This window comes from Marmota monax, unplaced genomic scaffold (genome assembly GCF_021218885.2).
Source record: "Marmota monax isolate L192 unplaced genomic scaffold, Marmota_monax_Labrador192_F-V1.1 WCK01_AAM20220418_F8-fsc00010, whole genome shotgun sequence".
NCBI classification, from domain to species: Eukaryota; Metazoa; Chordata; class Mammalia; order Rodentia; family Sciuridae; genus Marmota; species Marmota monax.
This window is the reverse complement of record NW_026692321.1, coordinates 23,605,641-23,631,227: the sequence shown is the minus strand read 5'-3', so window position 1 is coordinate 23,631,227 and position 25,587 is coordinate 23,605,641. Positions and strand designations below refer to the sequence as shown.

The 25,587-nt window shown below is 35.7% G+C and overlaps 1 protein-coding gene across 1 annotated transcript; it reads right to left on the bottom strand.

Moving 5' to 3' along the window:
- On the bottom strand, positions 1-24,239 carry Yipf4 (Yip1 domain family member 4). The gene is made up of 6 exons (XM_046441600.2): positions 23,908-24,239; positions 11,535-11,688; positions 9,955-10,126; positions 8,202-8,279; positions 3,794-3,907; positions 1-1,027 (listed from the first exon to the last, which is right to left on the bottom strand). Exons 1-6 carry the CDS (start codon positions 23,984-23,986, stop codon positions 890-892), a joined length of 735 nt encoding a protein of 244 aa, XP_046297556.1. The 5' UTR covers positions 23,987-24,239; the 3' UTR covers positions 1-889.
- Positions 24,240-25,587: the final 1,348 nt, after the last annotated feature.

Sequence of the window (25,587 nt, the reverse complement as noted above, 5' to 3'; positions counted from 1 at the left end):
TTATAAAACAAAACACACAGCTGGGAAACATTTTATTTTTTTCTACTTCATATAACATTGCTCAGGACCACAAGATTTTATGTCTTTTTCCCGTACTTCTCTGATTTAGGAGTATCACTTAAAAATATTTACTGATGCTATAAATATCATTGTTTTTCTATATATTAATAACTTTAATGAATGCCATATGCTCTTGTTCCTTTGGTCAGAAAGATAAACAGAAACTTTAAGTCAGATGTTTAAGACATTCAAAATGGTTTTTAAAAGCATACTTTCACAAATCAAGTCTACATCAGCAGCTATTATTTTAAAAATTACATACAATTTAAAAAACAAATTTTAAATTTTAAATAAAAAAGATTTATGGCCAATTGAAGAAAAGTTTAAGCATCATATTTTAATTTTTAGGCTATTCAGAAATATATTTTGTGAATAATAAGAATTATTTCATAAATATATATGTATAAATATAAATATATATCTACAGGATCTGTGATGCAGGAGAAAACTCGTTAAAAAAAACATTGCACTTTTAGATTATCAGGATGCTGTCAAATTTATCCTTCAAGTGAAATACAATTGCCGAGTCAGGTGCTTTTGGCACAAGTTTTTAGGTGAATATTAACACAATCTTAAAAACACAATGCTTTCATATTTTATTCACTGGAATATGAAGAATCAAACAGTTTAGAATTCTGACCAAAAAATCCCAGATAACTGTAACTGCTTAATTACATACAAAAAATAGTTGTAAAAAGATCTTAAACCTTCCTTTTCATCTCAAACGTGAAAGTTTACCAGCAACGTTTTTTTCCAATCCCTTCAGCAAGAATTCCCAGCCTACATACAAATGTAACATTGTCTTTTTCTACTCATGACTGAACTTGGATCACACCCCAGTATATAAAGACAAAAAATAAATGTATAATAAAAAGATTGGATAAATCAGGAGAGGCTTTTTGGTCTTGAATTCTTCACCCACTAACAATGAAGCAGCACTGTAGGCAGCCCAAAACACACCAAACAGCTTAAAAAAAAAGAAAAAGGAAGAAAAGAAAGACAAAAGGCAGCACATTAGCAAATCAAATACCTTTTTGGTTATCATAGAGTAAAAATAATGTTTACAATATTTTAAAAAATCAACCACCAATTGTGGTAAACAATAACTAAAAATATTAAAAACATTAAGAATGTTCATCCTTGCTCTGTTCCTTAACCATGAGATGGTCTTTTTAAAAAAATGAAACCTGTATATCATGATAATCACTTGGGGTGTCTACTGCAAATGCCCTACCACTGAGCCAGTCCCCAATCCTGATAAAGCCAATTTTTGAAAAAGTTATTGGGCCAAATTCTTAAACAAAATTACCCTCAAGAGGTAGAAAATTGTTAAAAAGCAGGAGAACAGATTTAAAAAAAATATATTCCCAAGCCCATTTTGAGAAAGGGTCTTGCTATATTGCTCAGGCTGGCTTCAAATGTGTGACCCTGCTGCCTCTGCCTCCCAAGCAGCCAGGATTACAGGCATGTCTACTTTGCCTGGCTTAGTCACTTTAGACATTTTATAACAAAAAATAAGGCGAAAAATCAAGGATACTATAATAGAAACAGACAGCATTAGCCAGAGTGTCTCAAACATGCAATATTAACAATTAGGCCAAATAATTCTTTGTTATGCAGAGCTGTCCTGCCCTCTGCCTACCATGTGCCCTCTACACACCATGCCAATAACCTCCTCCTGTCTATGATAGTCAAAAATGCCTCTAGATATTTCCAAACATCCCTGGGGGAAAAAATTGACTTCAGTTGAGAACTAGAACAGTTTTTCTTAAAAATAAATAAATAAATAAATAAATAAATAAATAAATAAAGATGATGATGATGATGATAATAATAAGATATTGGAAAACTGACTGAAACATACTTGGGATTGTCCAAGTTTCTACCATGCTTTTTAAATATTAAAAAAAAATACCCACAAAACAACTGAAGCGTACAGGAAGATATAAAGAAATATATAAAGTAAAATTATGATCAAATTGCATTTATATATCAGGACTTTTTTGTTATAAATGGTTAGATAATGTATTATAGGAATTAAATGTTAAAATTAATGCTCGTAGATTAAACTGTATTGTAATCCTAGAATTAACTGGACTGAAATTAGAAACGTGTATAATAGTCCACTATATCCACAGAAGATTAAATGATTAGGGGAAAAAATTAGCAAAGAAAAATCTGAAGTTTAAAAACAATTTTAAGAGCTAGGTGCAGTGGTGCACATCTGTAATTCCAGTGACTCTGGAGGCTGAAGCAGGAGGATTTTAAGTTCAAAGCCAGCCTCAGCAAGTTAGCCAGGCCCTCAGCAACTTAGCAATACCCTGTCTCAAAATAAAAAATAAAAAGGGCTGGGGATCAATCTCCAGTACTGACAAAAAAAATTTTTTTAAGAGACCTGATTTTATTCTAAATTTTAAATGATATTTTCAAAAGATATTTCTATTTTATGATATATTCATATGTTGTATAAAAAATATTAAGGACCAACTTTCATTAGAGCTAATGACTAAAAGTGACAATACTTTTAGTAATTTTAAGTAGTTTTAGAAATATTCAAACATGATTAACCAAGTAAAAGAAAACATGGCATAAAGTAACCCTAAATGACTTAGTAAAGTTCATAAAGATAGAATAATTAAATGCCAGCATGAGGCTTGCTGCTGAATCCTAAGATTTTTAAACTAAATTCTAATAATGCCAATTAGATAAAAAAGATTTCAGGGTTAGAATGTAGAGGAAACGAAGCTTTTCTTGGTTTGAAGTATTCAAACAGTTTGAACATAGAAAGATGATCTCAAAATAATCTTATGTATATCTGTAACAACAGTTATCCTTGGAGTGCCTACTGTGTGCCAACCACTGCATCTATATACTTTAAAATCTTCACAACAAATCCTTAAAAACTAGTTGTTAAGACATCCAGTGTTGCTAGGTGCAGTGACACAGGCCGATAATTTCAGTGACACGGGAGGCTGAGGCAGGAACATTACAAGGCCAGCCTTACTCAGCAACTGAGAGAGATAAAAAGAGTTGGGGATGTAGCGCAGTAGTAGATTGGGCCCCTAGGCCCAATCCCTAGTACCGCTACCAAAAAAGAAAGAAAAGAAAAGAAAAAAGAGATTCCCATTAGTATGAACAAATTGAGAATAAGAAAAGTTAAGATACCTTCAGAAGACTAGAAGGTAAAAAAATCATGTAGAAACAGGATTTGAATTCAGAACTGATTGGTTCCAAAATGCACGTTCCTTTTTTTTTTTCTTTTGATAATGGGGATTAAACTCAGGGGCACTCAATGACGATCACTGAGCCACATCCCAGCCCTATTTTGTATTTTTAATTTAGAGACAGGGTCTCAGTTGCTTAGTGCCTTGCCATTGCTGAGGCTGGCTTTGAACTTGTGATCCTCCTGTTTCAGCCTCCTGAGCCACTGGGATTATAGACATGTGCCAACACACCCGGCTCAAAATGCCCAATGATTATTAAAGGACGTTCTCTCTTTTTAATACCCAATGATTATTAAAGGACGTTCTCTTTTCCAAAATACTACTATTCTTTAATTTTTTTAAAAAAAAATTATCCTTTTTAGTTATACATAACAATATGAGTCTATTTTGACATATTTATACAAACTGAGAAACAGTTTTAGATTATCACAGTCTTAGAGGATTAGGAAACTTTTGCTTTACTAGAAAACAATAAACTACTTCATGTAATTCATTACCACATAACTTACTTTTATAAGTGTAGACACAACTTCAAATGATCCAACCACCAAAAGTACTGGAGCTATTACAATGAGAGGAAGTAATGAATATCCTATAACTCCAAGAACTTGGCCATATGCAACCTGTAGATTTTCAAAATTTTAAATAAATATAATAGAAATCAAGATACTCATTTTAATCACTATTAATCATAAAATATTCATTGTACTTACATAAGTGTGAGAATTAATAAGAAATCAAAAAGTATCATACCCAATATATTTCAAATTATCATATATTCTGCAATGTTCCTAGGCCCTAGCACCAACCACCTTGGTTTCAGTTAACATTTGCTGATGATACTCAAATTTATATTTATAGCCCTACTTCTCTCTTGAGTTTCAGGATTATTTATCTAACCACCTTCCTTATATATCTACATTTTACTTTGTCTCTACTTTCCCTAAATTGTGGAGGATTAAAGGCACAACAAACAACTTAGTTAGATGAAAAATCCAAGGCCCAGAGAAGCTAGATGTGACAAATGCAGACCAGAAGGGAGGGAGGGCAGCCAGGAGAGACTGAAGAGAAAAATATTAGTGAATTCTATATACCAAGTTCTGACAGAGGCCTTCAAACTGTAAAGATCAAATTAAGAAACAACTCTATGAGTATGCATTATTGTTCCATTATGAAGAAATTTTTTGGTACCAGGGAGAACCCAGAGGCGCTTAACCACTGAGCAACATCCCCAACCCTTTTTGTTTTTTGGTACCAGGGATTGAACTCAGGGGCACATGACCACTGAACAACATCTCAATCCTATTTTGTATTTTATTTAGAGACAAGGTCTCACTGAGTTTTTTAGCACCTCACTTTTTGCTGAGGCTAGCTTTGAACTCATGATCTTCCCGCGTCAGCCTTCCTACCGCTGAGATTATAGGCGTGCGCCACTGTGCCTGGCCCTTTTTGTATTTTATTTAGAGACAGGGTCTCACTATGTTGCTTAGGATCTCATGAATTTGCTGAGGCTGGCTTTGAAATCCCTAACCTCCTGCCTCACCTCCCCAGCCACCAGGATTACAAGTGTGCGCCACCATACCTGGCTAAGAAACTGATTCTTTTTTTTTTTTTTTTTTAAGAGAGAGAATTTTTAATATTTATTTTTTAGTTTTTGGCGGACACAACATCTTTGTTTTTATGTGGTGCTGAGGATCGAACCCGGGCCGCACGCATGCCGCTTGAGCCACATCCCCAGCCCCAGAAACTGATTCTTTTTTTTTTTTTTTTTTTTTTTTTAATATTTATTTATTTTTTTAGTTCTTGGCGGACACAACATCTTTGTTTGTATGTGGTGCTGAGGATCGAACCCGGGCCGCACGCATGCCAGGCGAGCGTGCTACTGCTTGAGCCACATCCCCAGCCCCAGAAACTGATTCTTGATTAGACCAAATACTGTACTCGGGAAAGCAAAGCTGGTAACTGATGAAATTCAATTAAGATCAAGGTTTCTTAACTCTTAAATCACACAAACAATTTTAGTGATATCTATTTTTTCATAGACATAGACTACGTTTGTCCAGGATATAAGAAAAATATACATTAAAATATAATTTTAGGGGCTAGGGTTCCAGCTCAGTGGTACAGTGCTTGCCTGGCATGTGTGAGGCACTGGGTTCAATCCTCCATACCACATAAAAATAAATAAGATAAAGGTATTATGTTCATCTACAACTAAAAAAATTTTTAAAATAATAAAATATCATTTTAAGTGTTATTAGAATTAGGATTTCCATATGTAGAATGAAAAAGCTTCATAGATGTTGCTATATACTTACATCTAATATTATTCCCTCCTGAAACTCCATTCAATGGGAAGGGAAAAAAAAGAGACTTTTTTTTTTTTTGCAGGTGTTGGGGATCAAACCCAGGGCTTCATATACTGCAAGGCGGACACTCTACTGCTGAGCTATATCCTATCCTGAGGCTTCTTTTTATAAGAGGAATGAACAAGAAAAGAAGAGGATACAAGATAATAGCAACATAATTTTGGAAGTTGGAAAGCAAATCAACTAGAGCTAAGTAACAAACTTACTAAGTAACAAACTTCTTATATTACTATCAAATATAAGAAGAGAGCTTGGGGCTGGGGTTGTGGCTCATCAGTAGAGCACTCATCTGGCATGCTTGAGGCCCTGGGTTTGATCCTCAGCACCACATAAAAATAAATAAAATAAAGGTATTGTGTCCAACTACAACTAAAAAATAAATATTAAAAAAAGAAGACAGCTTAATGTTTCTGCATTTAACATTTGCTATTCATAGAGTCAGCCTGATGAGTCATATTATAACTTTGGCATCTCCTCTGTTTTACTCTTTCTGCAGAATAAACTGCTAAAGGTTCTCAAAATAGCCTCTGGACCCTTGGGGATCTCAGAGACTGTTTTAAAAGATTATAAGATCAAAATTCTTAAAATAATAGTAATAGGGCTGGGGTCGTAGCTCAGTGGTTGAACGCTTGTTAGGGTTAGGGTTAGGGTTAGGGTTAGGGTGAGGCACTGGGTTTGATCCTTAGCACAACATAAAAAAAATAAATAAAGATACTGTGTCCATTTACAACTAAAAAATTTTACTAAAAAATAATAATAATAAAACATTATTTGCGGCCAGTTGCAGTGGCGCATGCCTGTAATCCCAGTGGTTTGGGAGGTGAGGCAGGAGGATCTCGAGTTCAAAGCTAGCTTCAGCAACGGCGAGGTGCTAAGCAATTCAGTGACACCCTGTCTCTAAATAAAATACAAAACAGGGCTGGGGATGTGGCTCAAGCGGTAGTGCGCTCGCCTGGCATGCGTGCGGCCCGGGTTCGATCCTCAGCACCACATACAAACAAAGATGTTGTGTCCGCCAAAAACTAAGAAATAAATATTAAAAAATAAATAAATAAATAAATACAAAACAGGGCTTAGGATGGGACTCAGTGGTCAAAGGGCCCTGAGTTCAATCCCTGATACCTCCCCACCCCCACCCCCCAAAAAAACCTTATTCCATGGAACATCATTTTTACTTCAAAGAACAGAGAAACCATGGTTATTCAGACTTGTTACAGCAAACATGCTTTTGAAAATTAATAAAGTGTATCTGCTGCATTAATAAAAACTTAACAGTAAATTGTTGCAGCAAAAATATGAACTTTAAAAACTTTGGGTGGGCATAGTGGTACACACGAACAATCACATGTACTTGAAAAGCAGAGGCAAAAGGATAGCAAGGTCAACATTAGCCTGTGTAACTTAGCAAAATATTGTTTTAAAATAAAAAATAAAAAGAACTGGGGATATAGCTCAGTGGCAAAGTATAGTTGAGTTCAATCCCCAATTAAATGGTCAACATTTAAAAATATCTGAAAAACTCAGTGAACTAATGATGTTTTTTTCTCTTATGTCCAAAATCATACACAGGGAATAAAGATTCATTCAAAGTAAACACAGTATGAAAAGTTCATAGATAAAATTTGAGATTCCTTACTGCAACTTTAAAGAAACTAAGTAGTTAAGTTTTGGTGCAGTATCAGAAAAGAATACCCACAATTATCTGAAAAAGCTATTAAAACATTTTTTTCCAATTTTTAAAATTTAATTTTCTTTTGTAGTTATAGATGAACAGCATGCCTTTATTTTATTTGTTTATTTTTATGTGGTGCTAATAATCAAACCCAGTGGGCTCACAAGTATTAGGCAAGCACTCTGCCACTGGGCTATGGCCCAGCCCTCTTTTCCAATTATTTATCTGTATGAATTCTTATTTTCTTTACATACTTTAATCAAAACAATGTAATATTACAGATTGAATATAGAAAGCAGATCTTAAAATTCAGCTTCCATTAAGCCAAACATTGAAGCTACTTGCAAAAATCTAAAGCAATGCTACTCTTCTCACTGTTTTGTTTAGGAAAAAGATAGTTAATTTTCTTCAAAATGTATTGTTTATAGTTGGTTTATTGTTAGCTTGAAATAAAACAAATATTTTAAATTATTTTATAATTTTTAAAAAATTATTTTAATTTCTAACATGGAAAATATTGATAAATATAACACACATAAAGAAATCTCTGTGGCAACCTGAGAACTAACTTATGAACAAACTTGAAAACTGCTGTAAGAAAATAAATTGTATTCTTCCCCAAAAAACTACATATTATTTGATCAGTGATATGGCATCTTCCCATTTCTCTTCATTCCTTGTAACATTTACTGAGTATGCTTATTCTTATTACATATTTATCCAAGTAGTAGAATAAGAAAGACATTTCAGATATTGAAAATCTTAAAGGAACTAATATAACTTAAAAGTAATTATAATGAATATAATGGTATCTGCAGTATCAAAAATAAAGCTTACCATAAAAAACAAAGGGTACTTTCAAAATTAACAACTTACTTCTCCACCAAGAACTCTGGCCAGCAAGAAAATTGTCAGTGAACCAAATATCCAAATGGTTATAATCCATGAGACCACCTCAAGGGGGAAAAATTCACATAATTAATATCTTTGTACCACATAAAACTGCTAACTTTTCAGGAATTCAGTTCTCTACTATATTAAAGATAGTTTGTCATACCCAATTTCAGGTCATAGATAGGTTGTGTCAGAACTTAGAAAGAATGCAATGTGAAATACAATTATATAACCAAATTGAAAATTTAGCAATTATCAATTGCCTAAGAAAACTTCAACATTTTAAGACATATGATAAAATATAACTATAAAAAAGAAAAAAAGAAGTATTCACTCCTAACTTCATGGTTTATGGTATTCTGCAAGGAAAATTCATTTCTAAAATACGTTGCCAATCTTCTCTAGAAATACTTAAGACTTCGATTAATTACATATTTATCCAAGTAGAACAAGGAAGACATTTTAGACACTTTTAACTGCTCAGATTTAATTTAATGATACATGTATACATTTAAAGCTCTGTCTTCTAGGAGGTCTGGAAGTAACACCCTAGTAGTGACAAAAACTCATTGATTACTTAGTTTCTAAATACTCTGTAATTAAAGGAACTAAGACTCCTTAGAGAAATGGTGCTTCTAGGTCAGGAGCAGAGAAAACAATGTAACATTACAGATTGAATATAGAAAGCAGATCTTAAAATTCAGCTTCCATTAAGCCAAACATTGAAGCTACTTGCAGAAATATATAATATTAGCCTGGAACACTTTGTGGGATCACAGGAAAGGAAGTGCTCAAAAAGTATGAACACAGAGGGCAACATGAAGGAGTTTCCAAAGGCTAAAACTGAAACAATTTATGTAATAAAGTAAATGATACTGGATTATATACTAGAGAAAAAATAAATACCCATGAGTTCATACTGACATAAATAACTGAATAATTACATAATAGAAAAGAGGGATAGCTGTTCCTTAGAAAATTCCCAATAATAATGTGGAAGGAATGAAGGAAATAAAGAATTCATTAGTCAGTAAATACTACAGCAATAATTGCTGCATGTAAGATCCATCAATGCCCTTTGAGACATATTGTGGACTCCAGACCTCCAGATGATAAAAGAACACATTTGTGTTGTTTAAAGTAACTAAGTTTGTGGCAATTTGCTACAGTAGCAAGAAATCAATTCAATGTCAATCCACTATGGTAGAGTTACTTTTTACTTCTCTAAAGCCTTACTACTGGGAATGAGAGTGATAATATTTATATTGTACTCAAAACAAAGACTTGAAGACAAAGTGATTAAAATACCAGTAATAATGAAAAAAAATACTGATGGAATCCTTGTCATTATTTAATTCACTTAAAAAAACAGAAAAATGTAAATAAAAGATACAAAAATGATTGTATATCACATTTCAAACTTTTCATGCCACAGGGAAATAAAAAAAGATATGGGCAGTCTTTCTGGCCTTTCTGGTCAACTGGGAGCAGTCCCAAACATTTACTCCAATGAGTCATACAAATATTAATACTTTCTGTGTGAATGATGATGTGGAAAAATTTAGAAAGCATTAATCTAAGATACACTTATTTAATTACAGAACAACTTTAGGAATGCACAGTGAGAAATATTGGGCAAAGATAAAGCATTACTCAAACATAATAATTAAGTTAATATTTGTCTATATTTAAGTTTTGAATTTTTTGAATTTATTACAAAATAAGATATACTTACCCTAAACTGTCCATATAATGATATCATGGAAAAGAAAAGAACAACAGCCAGAGGACCCCAAAAGTCAGGATTGTCTCTCACCACTTGTCTGTTAAAACCAAGTGATGGCATTGGCATCAAAACACATCGAATTTTGTAGTAAATATCCTTTAGATCGATATCCAATTCTTCCCTATAGTTTCAAAATAAAAATTCACAAAAGACACACAGTTTTGAATACTAAGTTGCAAAAGAATATAAGAAAAGTTTAAATATGACAGTATTATACCCAAAGGTCAACAACACATTTGCATTTGAAGTACTATATTTCACTGATTGATTCTAATGTGAAATATCCCAATTAATTTTAGAGATGTTTCAACATTTCATCATTTCTACAGCTGGGATAGAATTCACAATTGCTGCTATCTGGTAATTGTTGTTAGCCTGGAATGAAACCATGTGCTTCCATTTATATGTCTTACTTTAGTCAGTCTCCTAGAGGAGTTTAAGACAACTTTTAATTTTTCTGCTTAAGATTTTTGGGACCATACTGATAATTCAAACTATAAACCTAACAGGAGGACCAGTATGGAGTTTGTTATTAGAGGAAATTTTGTCTTCCAGCATTCCACTCAGTGACAAACTGAAGCAAATTTCCTTGATGTCACTTTCTGTGTTACAGGTTATTTTTCACTCACCTTTACAACAAGACAACTTTTCTGGGTGGTACTGGGGATTGAACCAAGGACCTCACATATGCTAGGCAACTGCTCCACTGCTAATCTATGTTCTTGGCCCAGAAACAGTCCTTTGATGTCCCAGTTTTGTATTGTCTTGAACACTGTACTTTTCATTAATGTGAAAAGTAACTACATTTTATAATCCATAGCATCTTAGATTTGATGTTGTGTAACATATTAAAAATAGGATGTTTAGTTCTTAATCTATCGATAATTAATACAAAGAATAATTTAGTAATGCCTCAATTTTACGAAGGTATAAGATCTTCTTTCCAAAATTATTACTTTCTTCACTTTTTCCCCCAGATGACAATCACAAAATTTCAAGAAAAGTGAAGAAAAGTGAAGAGTTTCTAGAGTTCTCCCAGTGGCAACTTTAGAATTTCTATATGAGAGATTTTGGATTTTTTTTTTTTGAAATTTAATTTGTTTTAAACCTGAATTTCAACAGAAATTATTTTTAAAAATCACTATATTTATTTACTTATTTTATGTGGTGCTAAGGATTGAACCTAGTGCCTCACAAGTGCTAGGCAAGTACTCTACCATTGAAACACAACACCAGCCCAAGAATTCTATTTTTTGAGACTGCAATTGAGTTAGCATGGTAAGCATAGAGTACATTTGTGTACATGCATATGTGCATACATGTGATGCAGGATTATTATTCTTTTAATTTTTTTACATTCAATAGATTAATTATTGTTTGTATTTTTAAAATTTCTACTAAAATTGCAAACTCTTATTGCTTTTGACCAAAAAGAGTTAGATATTCCATCGTGTTTGAATAACATGAAAAAATGTAAACATTCCACAGACTAGCTCTTAAAACCAAAAATACATATTGTTTTTACATACAAGAGTGGCTTGTTATCTTCAGGATCATCATCTTCAACTTCCAAAAGCCAGCCATACCCTCTTTGCCTCAGAAATGTAGTAGCTGTAGATTCTTTGATAAAATCTCCACCAAGGTTTAATTTGACATCTGGGGATGTTATGGAACCACTGAGATCTTAGGAGAAAAGAGGACAAATTAGAAACCAAGGCAAATATGTGAATCTTTTTTTGTTGGGCAGGGGATGGAACCAGGAATTGAACTCAGAGGCACTCGATCACTGACCCACATCCAGGTTATTTTATTCATACTACTTTGCTGATGGTTTTAGTTGTTTTACTATTTAATACTGTTGGTGCATGCTTTCCTTTTCCTTTTCTGGTACTAGGGAATTGAACCCAGGGATGCTTTACCATTGAGTTACATCCCCACCCCTTTTTATTTTGAGACAAGTTCTCACTAATTGTTTTTTGAGTCTCACTAAATTGCTAATGCTGTCTTCAGAGTTACAATCGTCCTCCCTCAGCCTCCCAAGTCACTGGAATTATAGGCATGCACCACTGTTCCTGGCTGTTGATGCACTTCCATGTAAGTAATATTAAAGTTAACTAAATTAAATCTCCTAAGACTATATAGAAAGATTAAATCTCATTTTAGCATAAACTAGTTAATTAATAGAAATTTGATTGCAGTCTGATTTCTTTTCCAGTTTGAAAAATTACAGATTCATAAGAATTTGCCAAGACAATACAAAGAGGTCATCTGTACCCTTCATCAATTTACCCTAATGGTACCATCTCATGGAACTATCAAATTACCCTATTTTTTTTTTTTTTTTTTTTGTTACTGAGGTTGAACCCACGGTACTCAACCACTGAGCCACATCCCCAACCCTTTTTTTATATTTTGTTTAGAGACAGGGTCTCACTGATTTGCTAAGTATCTCACTAAATTGCTGAGGCTGGTTTTGAAATCCAAATCTCCTGCCTCAGCCTCCCTAAACACTGGAATTATAGACGTGCACCACCCTGCACGGCTTAAATTACCCTAATTTGATAGAACATTGACATTGGTACCATCCAAAGATCTTATTCAGATTTTGCCAGTTTTATATGCACTCATTATGTGTATGTATAGTTTTGTGCAATTTTATCATATTTGTATATTTATGTACTACTTTGTTTTAAAACTTATAAAAAAAAAAAAGAAATTGATTACTTTTTTTAAAAAAGTAAACCTGGCAGGCTGGGGATGTGGCTCAAGCGGTAACGCGTTCGCCTCGCATGCGCAGGTCGCTGGGTTCGATCCTCAGCACCACATAAAAATAAAATAAAGATGTTGTGTCCACCAAAAACTGAAAAATAAATATTAAAAAAATTCTCTCTCTCTTAAAAAAAAGAATATTAAAAAAAGTAAACCTGGCATAACTACTCCCCCCACAAGGAAAGGCTTACTAGATAATTTTGTTTTCAAATAGGAAAAAAAGCTGTTCTTGGATTTATTATGTATATCATATTTCACACTTGGCATATCATGGAGAAAATATTTGTGATAAAACCGGATGTAATTTTTTTTTAAAAGCAAGAAACTTCTTAAAAGAGAAACTGAAGATTGCTCATTCTACACTAGTAATCTGTATTAGAATTGATATCCTTGGGCTGGGGATATGGCTTAAGTGGTAGCGTGCTTGCCTGGCATGTGCGGGGCGCTGGGTTCGATCCTCAGCACCACATTAAAAAAAAAAAGAAGAAGAAGAAGAAGCTGTGTCCACCAAAAACTAAATAAATAAATAAATAAATAAATAAATAAATAAATAAATATTAAAAAATTCTTTCTCTCTCTAAAAAAAAAAAAAAAAAGAGAGTTGATATCCTTTCTGGGGAGGAACTTCAAACAAAGAGTATGAAGTAAACGGCCAGATAACAGATCAACAGAAAATTACTGTTTACTTAAGAGTACTGATAATAACTATTGAATTAGCATGTCTACAAGTTACTGATCACACTAATACACTGTGAGCTGTAGACATTATCATTCTTATATAGGGGTAATGAGGCACAGTTGAGCTCAAAATGCAATGTACTGAGGAGTCCTCTTCTCTAGACTTATACAGCCAATTGTCAACATTTCCTTGTAGCTACCTCAAAGTCATATAAAATTCAATATTCATAAACAGAGATCTCTCAAATCTTTTTCCACTTTAATTTAGCAAATGGTAATACTACTACTGTCTATCCAGCATTGTAAGCTAGAAGCTTGAGTATCCTCGATAATTTCCCTTTTTTTGCATACTCCCCAATGTAGACTATGTTTTACCTCTAAATATTTTTTGAAATGGTCCACTCTTCTCCATTTCCACTACCAGCAACAACCTAGTACAAATTGTTAACTCCTTCGTGCATTATAATGGTGTAGGCCTGTTCTCTCTCCCTAGTTAGTCTTGTTTCCTTCCTATCCAATCTTTTTTGTGGTACTATAAGAAATTGAAACTAGGTTTTTGCACATGCTAGGCAAATGCTCTACCACTATCCTACATCCCAAACCCTTTTCTTTTTCTGTCCTTGAGACAGGGCCTTGCTGAGTTGCCCAGGTGGGCCTTGAATTTGTAATCCTTCTGCCTCAACCTTCTAATTCACTCAGATTACAGATGCATGCCACCATACCCAGGCCAATCCACTCTTTACTATACTATACTAGGAAGTCTCTTTTTGAAGTGGAATTTTCATTCTTCTATTTAAAATCTTTCAGTAGCCTTCCACTGCTTTTTTGAATCAACCATCTACTTTTCAAGACCCATTTTCTGTTCCCTTTCCCACTTCAGGTCCTATGCTGTATCACACTAGGACTCAATCCTTCAAATGATCATAGATCCCTTTTGCCTTAGGGATTTTGGAACAGGCAATTTCTTCTAACCTCAGATAATTAAACTGTCACTCATTTCTTGGTTCCCAGATATATATGATTAAGGAATTTGTCCTTGGTCTACAGGTTCTTTTCAGTTCCCCCTACTTTTCCTTTATAGCATTATCACTGTTTATAATTACATACTCATGTGATTATTTCATTAATGTGTACAAACTTCATGAAGGGAGAGACCATACAGAGATTTATGTTATTTTGTTTTTCTCTCTATATATCAAACATTTACAATAGTGCCTGGCCCAAAGCAGGCAACAAATAACTGTGTGTGCTGATTGAATAAATTATTATTATTTTTTTAAATTTTAGTTGTAGATGAACACAATAGTTTTATTTTATTTATTTTATGTGGGGCTGAGGTTCAAACCCAGTACCTCACATGTGCTAAGCAAGCACTCTACCACCAAGCCAAACCCCAGCCCCAAATAAATTGTTAAAATATTATTGATTCATTTTAGTTATACATGACAGTAGAGTCCATTATGGCACAATTATATAAGCAGGAATATATCTTTTTTAAAATTTTTTTTTAGAGAATTTTAATTTTTATTTTTTTTAGTTTTTGGCGGACACACATCTTTGTTTGTATGCGGTGCTGAGGATCGAACCCGGGCCGCACACATGGCAGGCGAGCGCGCTACCGCTTGAGCCACATCCCCAGCCCAGGAATATATCTTATTCTAATTATGACCCCAGTTTTGTGGATGTACACAATGATTTGAATGAATCAATTAATGGAAGCATAAACAGCTCCAAAGAGCTAAAATCAAGAAATGACATTAAAGGCTTTTAATGAAGCCAACAAATAAAATTAGAGTTGTATTTTGGAAACATCCTCTTAGTTATGCTATGGAGCACTGATTTAAGAGGGAAGAGGATGGTCAGGAAGCTAGAGAAAAGTCTACAAATGATAAGATGGAAAACTTGAAGTAAGGCAATATTGGTAGAGAGAGAAAAATAGATGAATTAGTTATTCTGGAGATGTTCTGTAATCATTTTATGACCAATTAAATATAAGAAACTGAGGGAAAGAAGCTAAGTGTGGTGGTGCACACCTGTAATTCCAGTAACTCAGGAGACTGAGGCAAGTTCAAGGCCAGCCTCAGCAACTTTGTGAGGCCCAGCAGCTTAGTGAGCCCCTGTCTCAAAATAAATAAATAAATAAAAGGGCTAGGGACATGGCTCAATGGTTAAGCACCCCTGGGTTCAATCCCTGGTACCAAAAAAAAAAAAAAAAAAAAGACTAAAGACAAATTCCTGTTTTTTGGCAAGGGGACCTACATCACAAACGTTAAGTTGTTTCTACTTTAGTACCTTCCTCATTTTTTAAATTTATTTTTTAGTTGTAGTTGGACACAATACCTTTATTTCACTTATTTATTTTTATGTGGTGCTGAGGATCGAACCCAGGATCTTGCATGTGCAAGGTGAGCGCTCTACCACTGAGCCACAACCCCAGCCTGCCTTCCTCATTTTTAACATCAATGAATCAACCTATCAACACCTTGAGAGTATTACAAAACAGTGAGATAGTTGGAGGAGTTTAAAATCTAGTTGACAGTATATCCAAATAATAAAATATCATTCAGCCACAGAAGTAGGTTACTCATTCATGCTGCAACATAGATGAATCTTTTTTTTAGATGTTGATGGACCTTTATTTTATTTATTTATTTATATGTCATGCTGAGAATCGAACCAGGTGCCTCACACATGCTAGGCAAGCGCTCTACCATTGAGCCACAACCCCAGCCCAACATAGATGAATCTTAAAAACATTAACTAAACAAAATAAGACAGACACAAAAGGCCACATATTATATTATTTCATTTATATGAAATTTCTAGAGCAGAACCACAGAGACAGAAGGTAGGTTAGTAGATATCAGGTACTGGGAGGAAGGAGGAATAGGAAGTTACAAATAGGGTAATGAAAATGTTCTAGAATTAGGGCTGGGGTTGTAGCTCAGTGGTAGAGCGCTTGCCTAGCATATGTGAGGCGCTGGGTTCAATTTTCAGTACCACATAAATAAATGTCTACCAACAACTAAAAAAATATTTAAAAAAACATTCTAGAATTAGATAATGATGATAGTTATACAACTCTGTAAATAACTAAAAGCCATAGATTTGCATGCTTTATTTTTATTTTTTATTTTTTTTAACATAATATTTTTATTTATTTTTAATGTGTTGCTGAGGATCAAATTCAGTGCCTTGTGCGTGCTAGGCGAGCACTCTACCACTGAGCCATAATCCCAGCCCTGTGTGCTTTATTTTTATTTATTTTTTGGTATCAGGGATTGAACCTAGGGGTGCTTAACCACTAAGCCACATCCCCAGCCCTTTTTATTTCTGATTTAGAGACAGGGTCTCACTAAGTTGCTCAAGGCTTCACTAAGTGCTGAAGCTGGCTTTGAATCTGTGATCCTTCTGTCTCAGCCTTCTAAAATGCTAGGATTACAGGAGTGTGCCACCAAGGCCTGTGGAATTGTATGTTTTAAAAGGGTAAAATTTATAGTATGTGATTTATATCTCAATAAAAATCTAAATGAGCCAAGCACAGTGGTGTGCACTTGTAATCCCAGCTACTTGGAAGGCCGAGGTAGACAGATTGCAAGTTTAAGCTCAGTCGGGGTGACTTCTTCTTCTTCTTCTTCTTTTTTTTAGAGAGAGAGAGAGAGAGGGAGAATTTTTTAATATTTATTTTTTTTTAGTTTTCAGCGGACACAACATCTTTGTTTGTATGTGATGCTGAGGATCGAACCCGGGCCGCACCCATGCCAGGCGAGCACGCTACCGCTTGAGCCACATCCCCAGCCCAGTTGGGGTGACTTCTCAAAAAAAAAAAAAAAAAAAGAAAGAAAGAAAAGGGCTTGGATGTAGATCAGTAGCTCTGGGTTCAGTCCCCAGTACAAAAAAAAAAAAAAAAAACCTAACTGGGATATCATACAAAATACTTCTAGCACTGTAAAGCAAGTACATCCTTTTGTCACTATAGGACAATAAGTACTATTGACTGATGACTGATGATAGGTGCCATGAGAGTAAAGAGGTCTACACAGGTGATCAGGAAGGTACGTAGAGGTGGAAACCTGAATTTGTCCATAAGGAATGGCTGGAGAGGCAAAAAAGAATGAGAAGTCATTACATGAAAAAGACATGGCAGGGACAAAGGCATGGAAAACTAATGTGTGTAAAGTTTTTTATCCAAAAGTTGTGGGAGAAAGGAACAAAATTTTTAAGCATGTGTTAGACAAAAACAAAACAAAATAAAACTTGTGTGGTTTTTTTTTTTTTTTTTTTGGTGGTGCTAGGGATTGAATCCGGGCCTTGTGCATATAAGGCAAGCACTCTACCAACTGAGCTATATCCCCAGCCCAAACCTTTTATTTTATAGGCTAAATGTTTCTTTATGCATATTCTGTGGAATCTGTATCCCATGAGATATTCCCCGTAAATGGCTTATGATGTTCACTAAGTTGGGAAAACTCTGCATACAACTCTGAGGGTTTCATAATCAATAATGGCATATTAAAGGCTCTAAGAACTGAGGACATTGTTTAACTTAGTTTGATATATTATTTACCAAATTTATGTTATTACAGAACCATTTCCACTCTGGGAAATATTGCAAAGATACTTCTGTAGATGATATGATAGGAAGCAAGTGATAATCTAGCAGAGTGGTAGAGACCATTAAATGTTGAGAAAACGGGAAATAATTGAGACAGTTTAGCTGTAAAAATAAGAAACTGGTGAAGTAGATTTAATTAAAGGATTTGTTAATCAGAAAAGGATCTGTGAGTAATGGTAGAGATGAAGAAACAGGAAACAAAAAATGTTAAAAGAGAAAAATACAGAAAAGAAAGATCCCAAAAGAGGTAAGGAAAGATGGGAATCAACACCTTAGTAGAGGTTTATTCTAGGCTTGTGTTTTTCGTTTTGTGGTACTAGAGGTTGAACCTAGGTCCTTCCACATTTTAGACAAGCATTCTACCTCTGAGCTACAACCCCAGCCCAAGATTTATCCTATGAAAGGAAGAAAAATTTCCTTTTTGAGAAAAGAAGCATGTTTCAGTTCAGACACAAAGATATTTAGCTGAGTGCAGTGGCACACACCTAGTGAAAAATAAAAAGGGCTGAGGATGTGGCTCAGGGATAAGTGTCCCTGAGTTCAATCCTTGGTGACCCCCACCCAAAATAAATAGAATATCTTTGTTTCTGTTCACATTCTCTCCAACTCTTTGTTGAATTTCTGCTGAATTAGTATTGTCTTCAGTGTGTAGCACAGCACTTAATCAAAATCTTAATCAAAAAGTATCACAGCAGCTGGAGTTGTAGCTCAGTGGTAGAGCGTTTGCCTAGCATGTGTGAGGCACTGGGTTCGATTTGTAGCACTGCATATAAATAAATACAAAAATAAAGGTCCACCAACAACTAAAAAAAAGTATCACATAGTCATTTATTCTTTCAATATTTACTGAGTTTGTATGCCCTAGGCTCGTGTTAGGCAGTGAGTAAAACACAGCATCTAACCCCAAGGATACCCTCATTTACTACAGTTGTGTCTTCTTCGCTTTTTTTTTGCCAGGGGTGGGGGGAGCAGTACTAAGGATTGAATCCAGGGGTACTCTATCACTGAATTACAACCCTAGCACCACAACCACCACCCCCCCTTTTTTAAACTTTGAGACAGGGTCTCCCTAAGTTGCCAATGTTAGCCTTGAATTTGAGATCCTCCTACATTAGTCTTCCAAATTGCTGGGATTACAGGCATGTGCCATCATGCCTGGCCCTTAAATAGTCCTTATGTGAATGCTCTTCCACCATTTTTTAATCCAAAGAACTCCCATTTATCTATCAAAATATGCCTCATCTGTCTCTGCAAACCTTCTTGACCATTTGAGCATTTCATGCAGTTGACACTTTCTCTTTTGTATCATACTTTTTTTTTTTTTTCTTTTGGTATCAGGGATTTAACCCAGGGACATTTTAACCACTAAGTCACATCCCCAGTCACCCCGCCCTTTTGTTTTAAATTTTAAGACAGGGTCTCATTAAGTTGATTACAGCCTTGCTCAGTTGCGAAGGCAGGCCTTGAACTTGAAATCCTGTCTCCGTTTCCCAAGCTGCTGGGATTACAGGAATGCCCCACCATGCTTGGCTTGTATCATACTTTTTATAGTGTACATTTTATACAGTGAAATTTTTATATATCTTCTTAGACCATTTCTCTCTGGCAGGAAATTCCTTGTACATGGTCCCTTGCACATGGAGGTCCTTCCTCCACCCTGTAAAAAATATTAATTGTCCTCTTAAGTTTGTCAAAATAACACCTCCATTAAATTTTTCCTGATCATCTACTTAGAAATAATTTCCTCCTCTTTTGATCTTTTATGATATCCAAAACCAATGTTTTTCAAGTGCAATGTGTTTATGACTCACCAAGGAACCTTGTTAAAATATAAATTATGGAGCTGGGATTGTGGCTCAGTGGTAGAGCGCTCGCCTAGCACAGGTGGGGTTCGATCCTCAGCATCACATAAAAATAAAAGGTATTGTGTCCATCTACACCTAAAAAATAAATATTAAAAAAAAAAAAATATATATATATATATAAAAATTATGATTCAGGGAGATTCTGCATTACTAAGTATCAGGTAATACCAAAGCTGATCTGTAGACATAATCCAGACAGAGTTACTTCTCTGGTAAAAAGTGAAAGCAAAAGATTGCCTTAAGGACTTCTACATATACTTCACACACACACACACACACACACAAGTGATACTGTCACATTCTTGCTTTTATATACACGCATTTCTTTTTTCTTGGTACTGGGCACTAAACCCAGTACCCAGGGGCACTCAACCACTGACCACATCCCCAGCCCCTTTTTTATTTTTCATTTCGAGACAGGTCTCACTAAGTTCCTCAGGGCTTCACTAAGTTGCTGAAGTTGGCCTTGAACTTTCGATCCTCTTGCCTCAGCCTCCCGAGTTGCTGGGATTACAGGCTTGTGCCATCATGCTAGGCTACACATGCTTTCATTGTTGCTGTTGGATGTATTTTATAACACAGACTTAAATATTCAGTATGGATTTCCCTATTTATTCATTCAGTTATTGACTCATTCACAAACAACTCATGTTCTTTTAATTTGTATTTAAGAATCTTACTTTTTAGTCAGGTGTGATGGTACATGCCTATAATCTTAAGAGGCTGACACAAGGATTACAAGTATGAGACTAACCTTAACGACTTAGGAAAACACTATCTAGAAAAAAAAAAAGGCAGGAACGTAGTTCAGTGTAGAGTGCCCCTGGGTTCAATCCCTAGCATCTCTCTCTCTCTCAAAACACACACACACACACACACACACACACACACACCCAAAAGCTTGCTTATAAGTGTGCTTTTCATTTTATAGGGGACAAAATGGAAGCTTATAGATACTCAACACTAACTTATCCATTATCATATATAGCTAACCTAAGAGTTGGAATTTTTGCTGAAGTCTCTAGTTATAAACCTACTACAATTTTAGTTATATCACCTAAGTTTTTAAAAATATTTTTATTAATTGTTGATGGACCTTTATTTTATTTGCTTATTTACATGTGGTGCTGAGAATTGAACCCAGTGCCTCACACATGCTAGGCAAGAGCTCTACCACTGAGCCTCAATCCCAGCCCCATATAACCTAAATTTTATATTCCTTTTAATGACATATAAAGAAAAGCAAAAATAATTTATTAATTAAGCAATACTTTTGTGACATATTTTTGGTTCTATGGCAGGTGCTAGTATATAGAAAATATTAGGAAAATTCATATTTCTAAGGATTGTTAAGTAAGATTTTTTCTTTAAAGAGAGAGAGAGAATTTTTTAATATTTATTTTTTTTAGTTTTCGGCGGACACAACATCTTTGTATGTAGTGCTGAGGATCAAACCCAGGCCGCATGCATGCCAGGCAAGCGCGCTACCGCTTGAGCCATATCCCCAGCCCCGTTAAGTAAGATTTTACCAAGGAAGGAACATTAGAGTTTAGTCTTAAATTTTGGGACAAAAAGGATAAAGGCATTTAAAGTATGAAGACCAGGATATATATACATATGGAAAGAAAATACCAACGCAAGTTTTAGAATAAAGGCTAAATGTGGACAAATAGTAAGGACGGGTATCATTAAGAATAAGACACTTTTAGCTAGGTATGGTACTCAAGAAACTAAGGTGGTCAGATCACTGGATCCCAGATTTCAAGTCTGGGCAAACATAGTGAGACTCCATCTCAAAAAAAAAAAAAAAAAAAAAAAAAGGAAAGACTTGGACACAATCTGGAAGGAAAGGTATACACTGAAATCATCTATAAGTTGAAAACATTTATGATTACAGAAATAGCATAAAAAAGGGAAAAGTAGAATTTACATGACGTATGTAGGAACCAGAGAAAACCCTTGGAATTGGGAGAGTAAAATGTTTACATTTGAAAACAATAAAAAAATAAGTCGTAGTATACTTAACACTAAGTAGAAGCATCATTACTGACATATGTTGAGTATGTAACTTTGCCAGATATAGTACTAACTGCTCTATATCTGTACAATTTTTGAGCTCTTGGCTACTATTATGCCCAATTTGCTTATGAGGAAATAGGTTAAGTAACTTGGTCAAAACTGCATAGATATGGTAAAGCCAGGATGCAAATTTAGGACTCTTCTAGACTTCAGACACACTACTATTCAATCTATAAACATATAAGAGGCTCATGGTTTATTGGAAAGAAATATGAGACAGAAGACTAGCTTTTAATTCCACAGCCATCATGTAGAAGTTACTAAACCTGGGTTTCAGTTTCTTTACAAAATACAGGAATCAAAAGCTCATCAGGATTCTTACATAAATCAAGAGTAGGATGCTTAAAGTATTCTGTAAATTTAAACTGTACAATGTCCAGGTCTCTTAAATTATGAATTCAATGAGTAGCCTAGATATGTTATCTGTCAGATTTCTTGGATGTATTTAAGAAAGATGGTTCCTTGGGGAAAGAGGGACATGAAAAAAAAAATCTACACACACACACACACACACACACAGATAGATGAGTCTGAACAAACACCAGGTTCTAATAATCAATATATATATTTTTAAATCTGGGAAATTAAAATAGATATTCCTCCATAAGCAACTATGCTATCAAAATGTAGATGAAACAGATTTAAATAATTTGGGTTGTTCCATTTTAATTTAAAAGGAATGTATCAGCTGTGCTCCCTATGATAGATAAAAATTTATTTTACTTTTAGTTGGGCATGGTGACACACGCCTGTCATCCCAGCAGCTTGGAAGGCTGAGGCAGAAGGATGGAAAGTTCAAAGACAACCTCAGCAACTTGGTGAGGTCCTAAGCAACTTAAGATCCTGTCTCTAAATAAAATATGAAAAAAGGAGGGTGCTGGGGATGTGGTTTGGTGGTTAAGTGCCCCTGGGTTCCAACAAACAAACAAAAATTTTATTTTTAAAATCATAACTATTACTAGTTTTTTAAGGCAATGCAAAACAGGGGAAACAAAACAAACAAAAAAGAAAACAAGCTATATTCACTGAGAAATCAGATTTCTAAAGAAAACTTAGGATCTTCTCTAGATTGAAATTTCTGTAGCTAAACTAATTTATTTTTTCCTATCAGGTAGTAAGTCTGGTCAATAAAAAATACACAACGACTTATAAAAGTAAAATTTGAAAATGGCTAGCAGAGGAAGATTCACGTTACAAGGAAATGAGTTCGAAACTGAGGAAAAAAGAAAAACATTTTTCTGTGCTGTAAAAAGTGCTTTCTCCAACACTACAAGAAAATCTGCAAAGGCTATTGGGGAAATCTAGTTGGATTATACGAAGTTTCAAGTGTACATGGGTACACTTATCTGAATACCAAGGTCCAACACTATAAAATGGGAGGAAAACTGGGACCCCAAGCACTATATCAAATTCAATAAAAACCACGAACTCCTTAACTCCTTAAGGGAAATTTGGATTGACAGTGCCAAATCGAATCCCAGCAAAAAGGTTCCCTGTTGATAACAGAACACAGATCAACTTTCTTCTCATTCTTTCGGTATTTCCCTCGACCGATCTAACCGTCCCTTTTCTGGGTAACAGAGTAATTTCACAAATAAAACCCTTGGGCTCCGTGGGTCTGCTAGAGGTGAATAAGCCGCCCCCAAACCCTGCCACCAAACAGTGTGGGTAAAGCTAGGGTGACCGAGCGACTTGACTTTTTTGAGACGGGTCTCCGAATCCAGATTCGGCCACTCGGGGCCTCTCCGAAGGCCTGGACCTCAGGAGGGCTGGGTTCACCAGCAGTTCGCTTCCTGTCCGTCCCCACCCGGCCACAACCGCCTGCGCAGAGAGAGACCCCACCGCGCTGGCCCCGGCGGCCTCCCGGGGACTCGCCCTAACGGGGCGCAGCCTCACCTTCCGCGTCAGCTGAGGAGACAAAAGTGAAGTCCCCGTTACTGGGGGCATACGCCGGGGGCGGGCCCGGCGGCTGCATCTCGCCGCCCCTCCGAGCCCGCTGCGGTGGAGAAGGCTGCAGCTGGGCCCAGGTCCCAAGGCCGCCGCGACGCGGACCCGCACGCTCGCGTTACGGTGCGGCCTGCGAGCTGAGGAGGGGAGGCTGGGACACAGATCCAAGGCGAGCGCAGAGGGCCGCCGGGCTGTCCCGAGACTGCCCCACCAAAGTCCTCTCAGTGGCGACCGCCCAAGCACCACGACGCCGGCGCCCTGACAGGACCATAACAGTGACAGCGCCGCGTGGATTGGCTCTTTGTAAAGTGCTCTCCTATTGGCTTCCGGAGAAAGCTTCTGATTGGGTCTTCCTGTTGTTGATTCCGGAAGCTTACTCAGGGCCCGGAAGTCCACTCTCTGTTGGCTGTTTTTGTAACATTTAGGTCCAATCTTTTCCAGATTTCTTTGAGTATGTGGTTAAAGCATTTTAGAATAGGCAGGTTTCTAGAGTTCAGCCCCTCGTTTTCGATCAGGATTCAGTAGTTGCCTTTAGTCGTGAATTCATTGTATCGGGTATTAGGTAATTTTATATATTAGAGCCTCAGTTTCTTCACCTGTGATATAAGCAAAGCAGATAACAATAATAATTAAAAAGATAAGGATCCAGGCGCGGTGGTTGAGCGCTGGCCTATCGTGTTTGAACCTCTGGGTTCAGTCCCCAGTACACACACACACACACAGGGATTAAACTGTAAATTGCCTCCCAGAGGCAATTTAGTCTAGCTACATTACTTTATTGAGGAAGGCAACTGAGACTAGGAAAGGAAAGGTAGTGATAGAGTTAGGAAGATACCTAACTTCTTGGCGTCTTGAGAGTGCTCTTTTCATTAAACTTACCAAAGTTTTCAAACACACCTACATTTTTAAAATGTTGAAATAAATAAAATTATGTTTAAATCCAAACTGCATAAACGTGGCTTCCAATTGGAAGAGAGAGGGTTTGGGGAGCTATTATAAAACAGGCTTAGAGAAATACACAATGGTAAAAAATAGAGTAATGGACAGTTACGTCCATTATCATGTTTTTGTTAGGTACTGGGGATTGAATCCAGCGGGTTTAAACACTGAGCCATATTCCCAGCTTTTTTTTTTTTTTTTAAACTTTGAGGCATGGTCTTATTAAGTTGCTTAGGACCTCTTTAAATTGCTGAGGCTGGCTTTAAATTCACCATCCTCCTGCCTCAGCCTCCCAGGTTGCTGGGATTGCAGGCATGCGCCACCGCGCCGAGCCCATTAAAGGGCTAGATGATATTTCGCGAATGTGTTCTCACAAGAGGTAACAACTTAAAATATGAACAAAAAATTGCTGGTGAAGACGTGTGGGAGGTTGGCAGCCTGGATCACAGCATTCCAGAAACAATTTACTGAACTCGGGCAAATGGAAGTCATTCTACGGAATTTAGGTTTCATGGGAAAGAATGACTGCAGATGAGATTTGATAGACAGGTTTAAAGGAGATAATGAAATAACTTGTGTGCTAGATTTTTTTTTTTCTGGAAATGATGGACCCATTACAAGATTTAGAGCATGAGAGTGATATAGTCAGATATACCTTTTAGAATTCTTAAAATATCCACACTGGGAGTA

What these genes read in the sequence shown, in the direction of transcription:
- Yipf4 (XM_046441600.2), bottom strand. Translation starts at nt 23,986, where the DNA reads ATGCAGCCGCCGGGCCCGCCCCCGGCGTATGCCCCCAGTAACGGGGAC. An exon ending in GAAGATAACAAGCCACTCTT is followed by an intron (nt 10,127 to 11,534) that starts GTATGTAAAAAC and finishes TTGAAACTATAG; the next exon opens with GGAAGAATTGGATATCGATC. An exon ending in TTGTGTCTACACTTATAAAA is followed by an intron (nt 1,028 to 3,793) that starts GTAAGTTATGTG and finishes TTTTTTTTTAAG; the next exon opens with CTGTTTGGTGTGTTTTGGGC.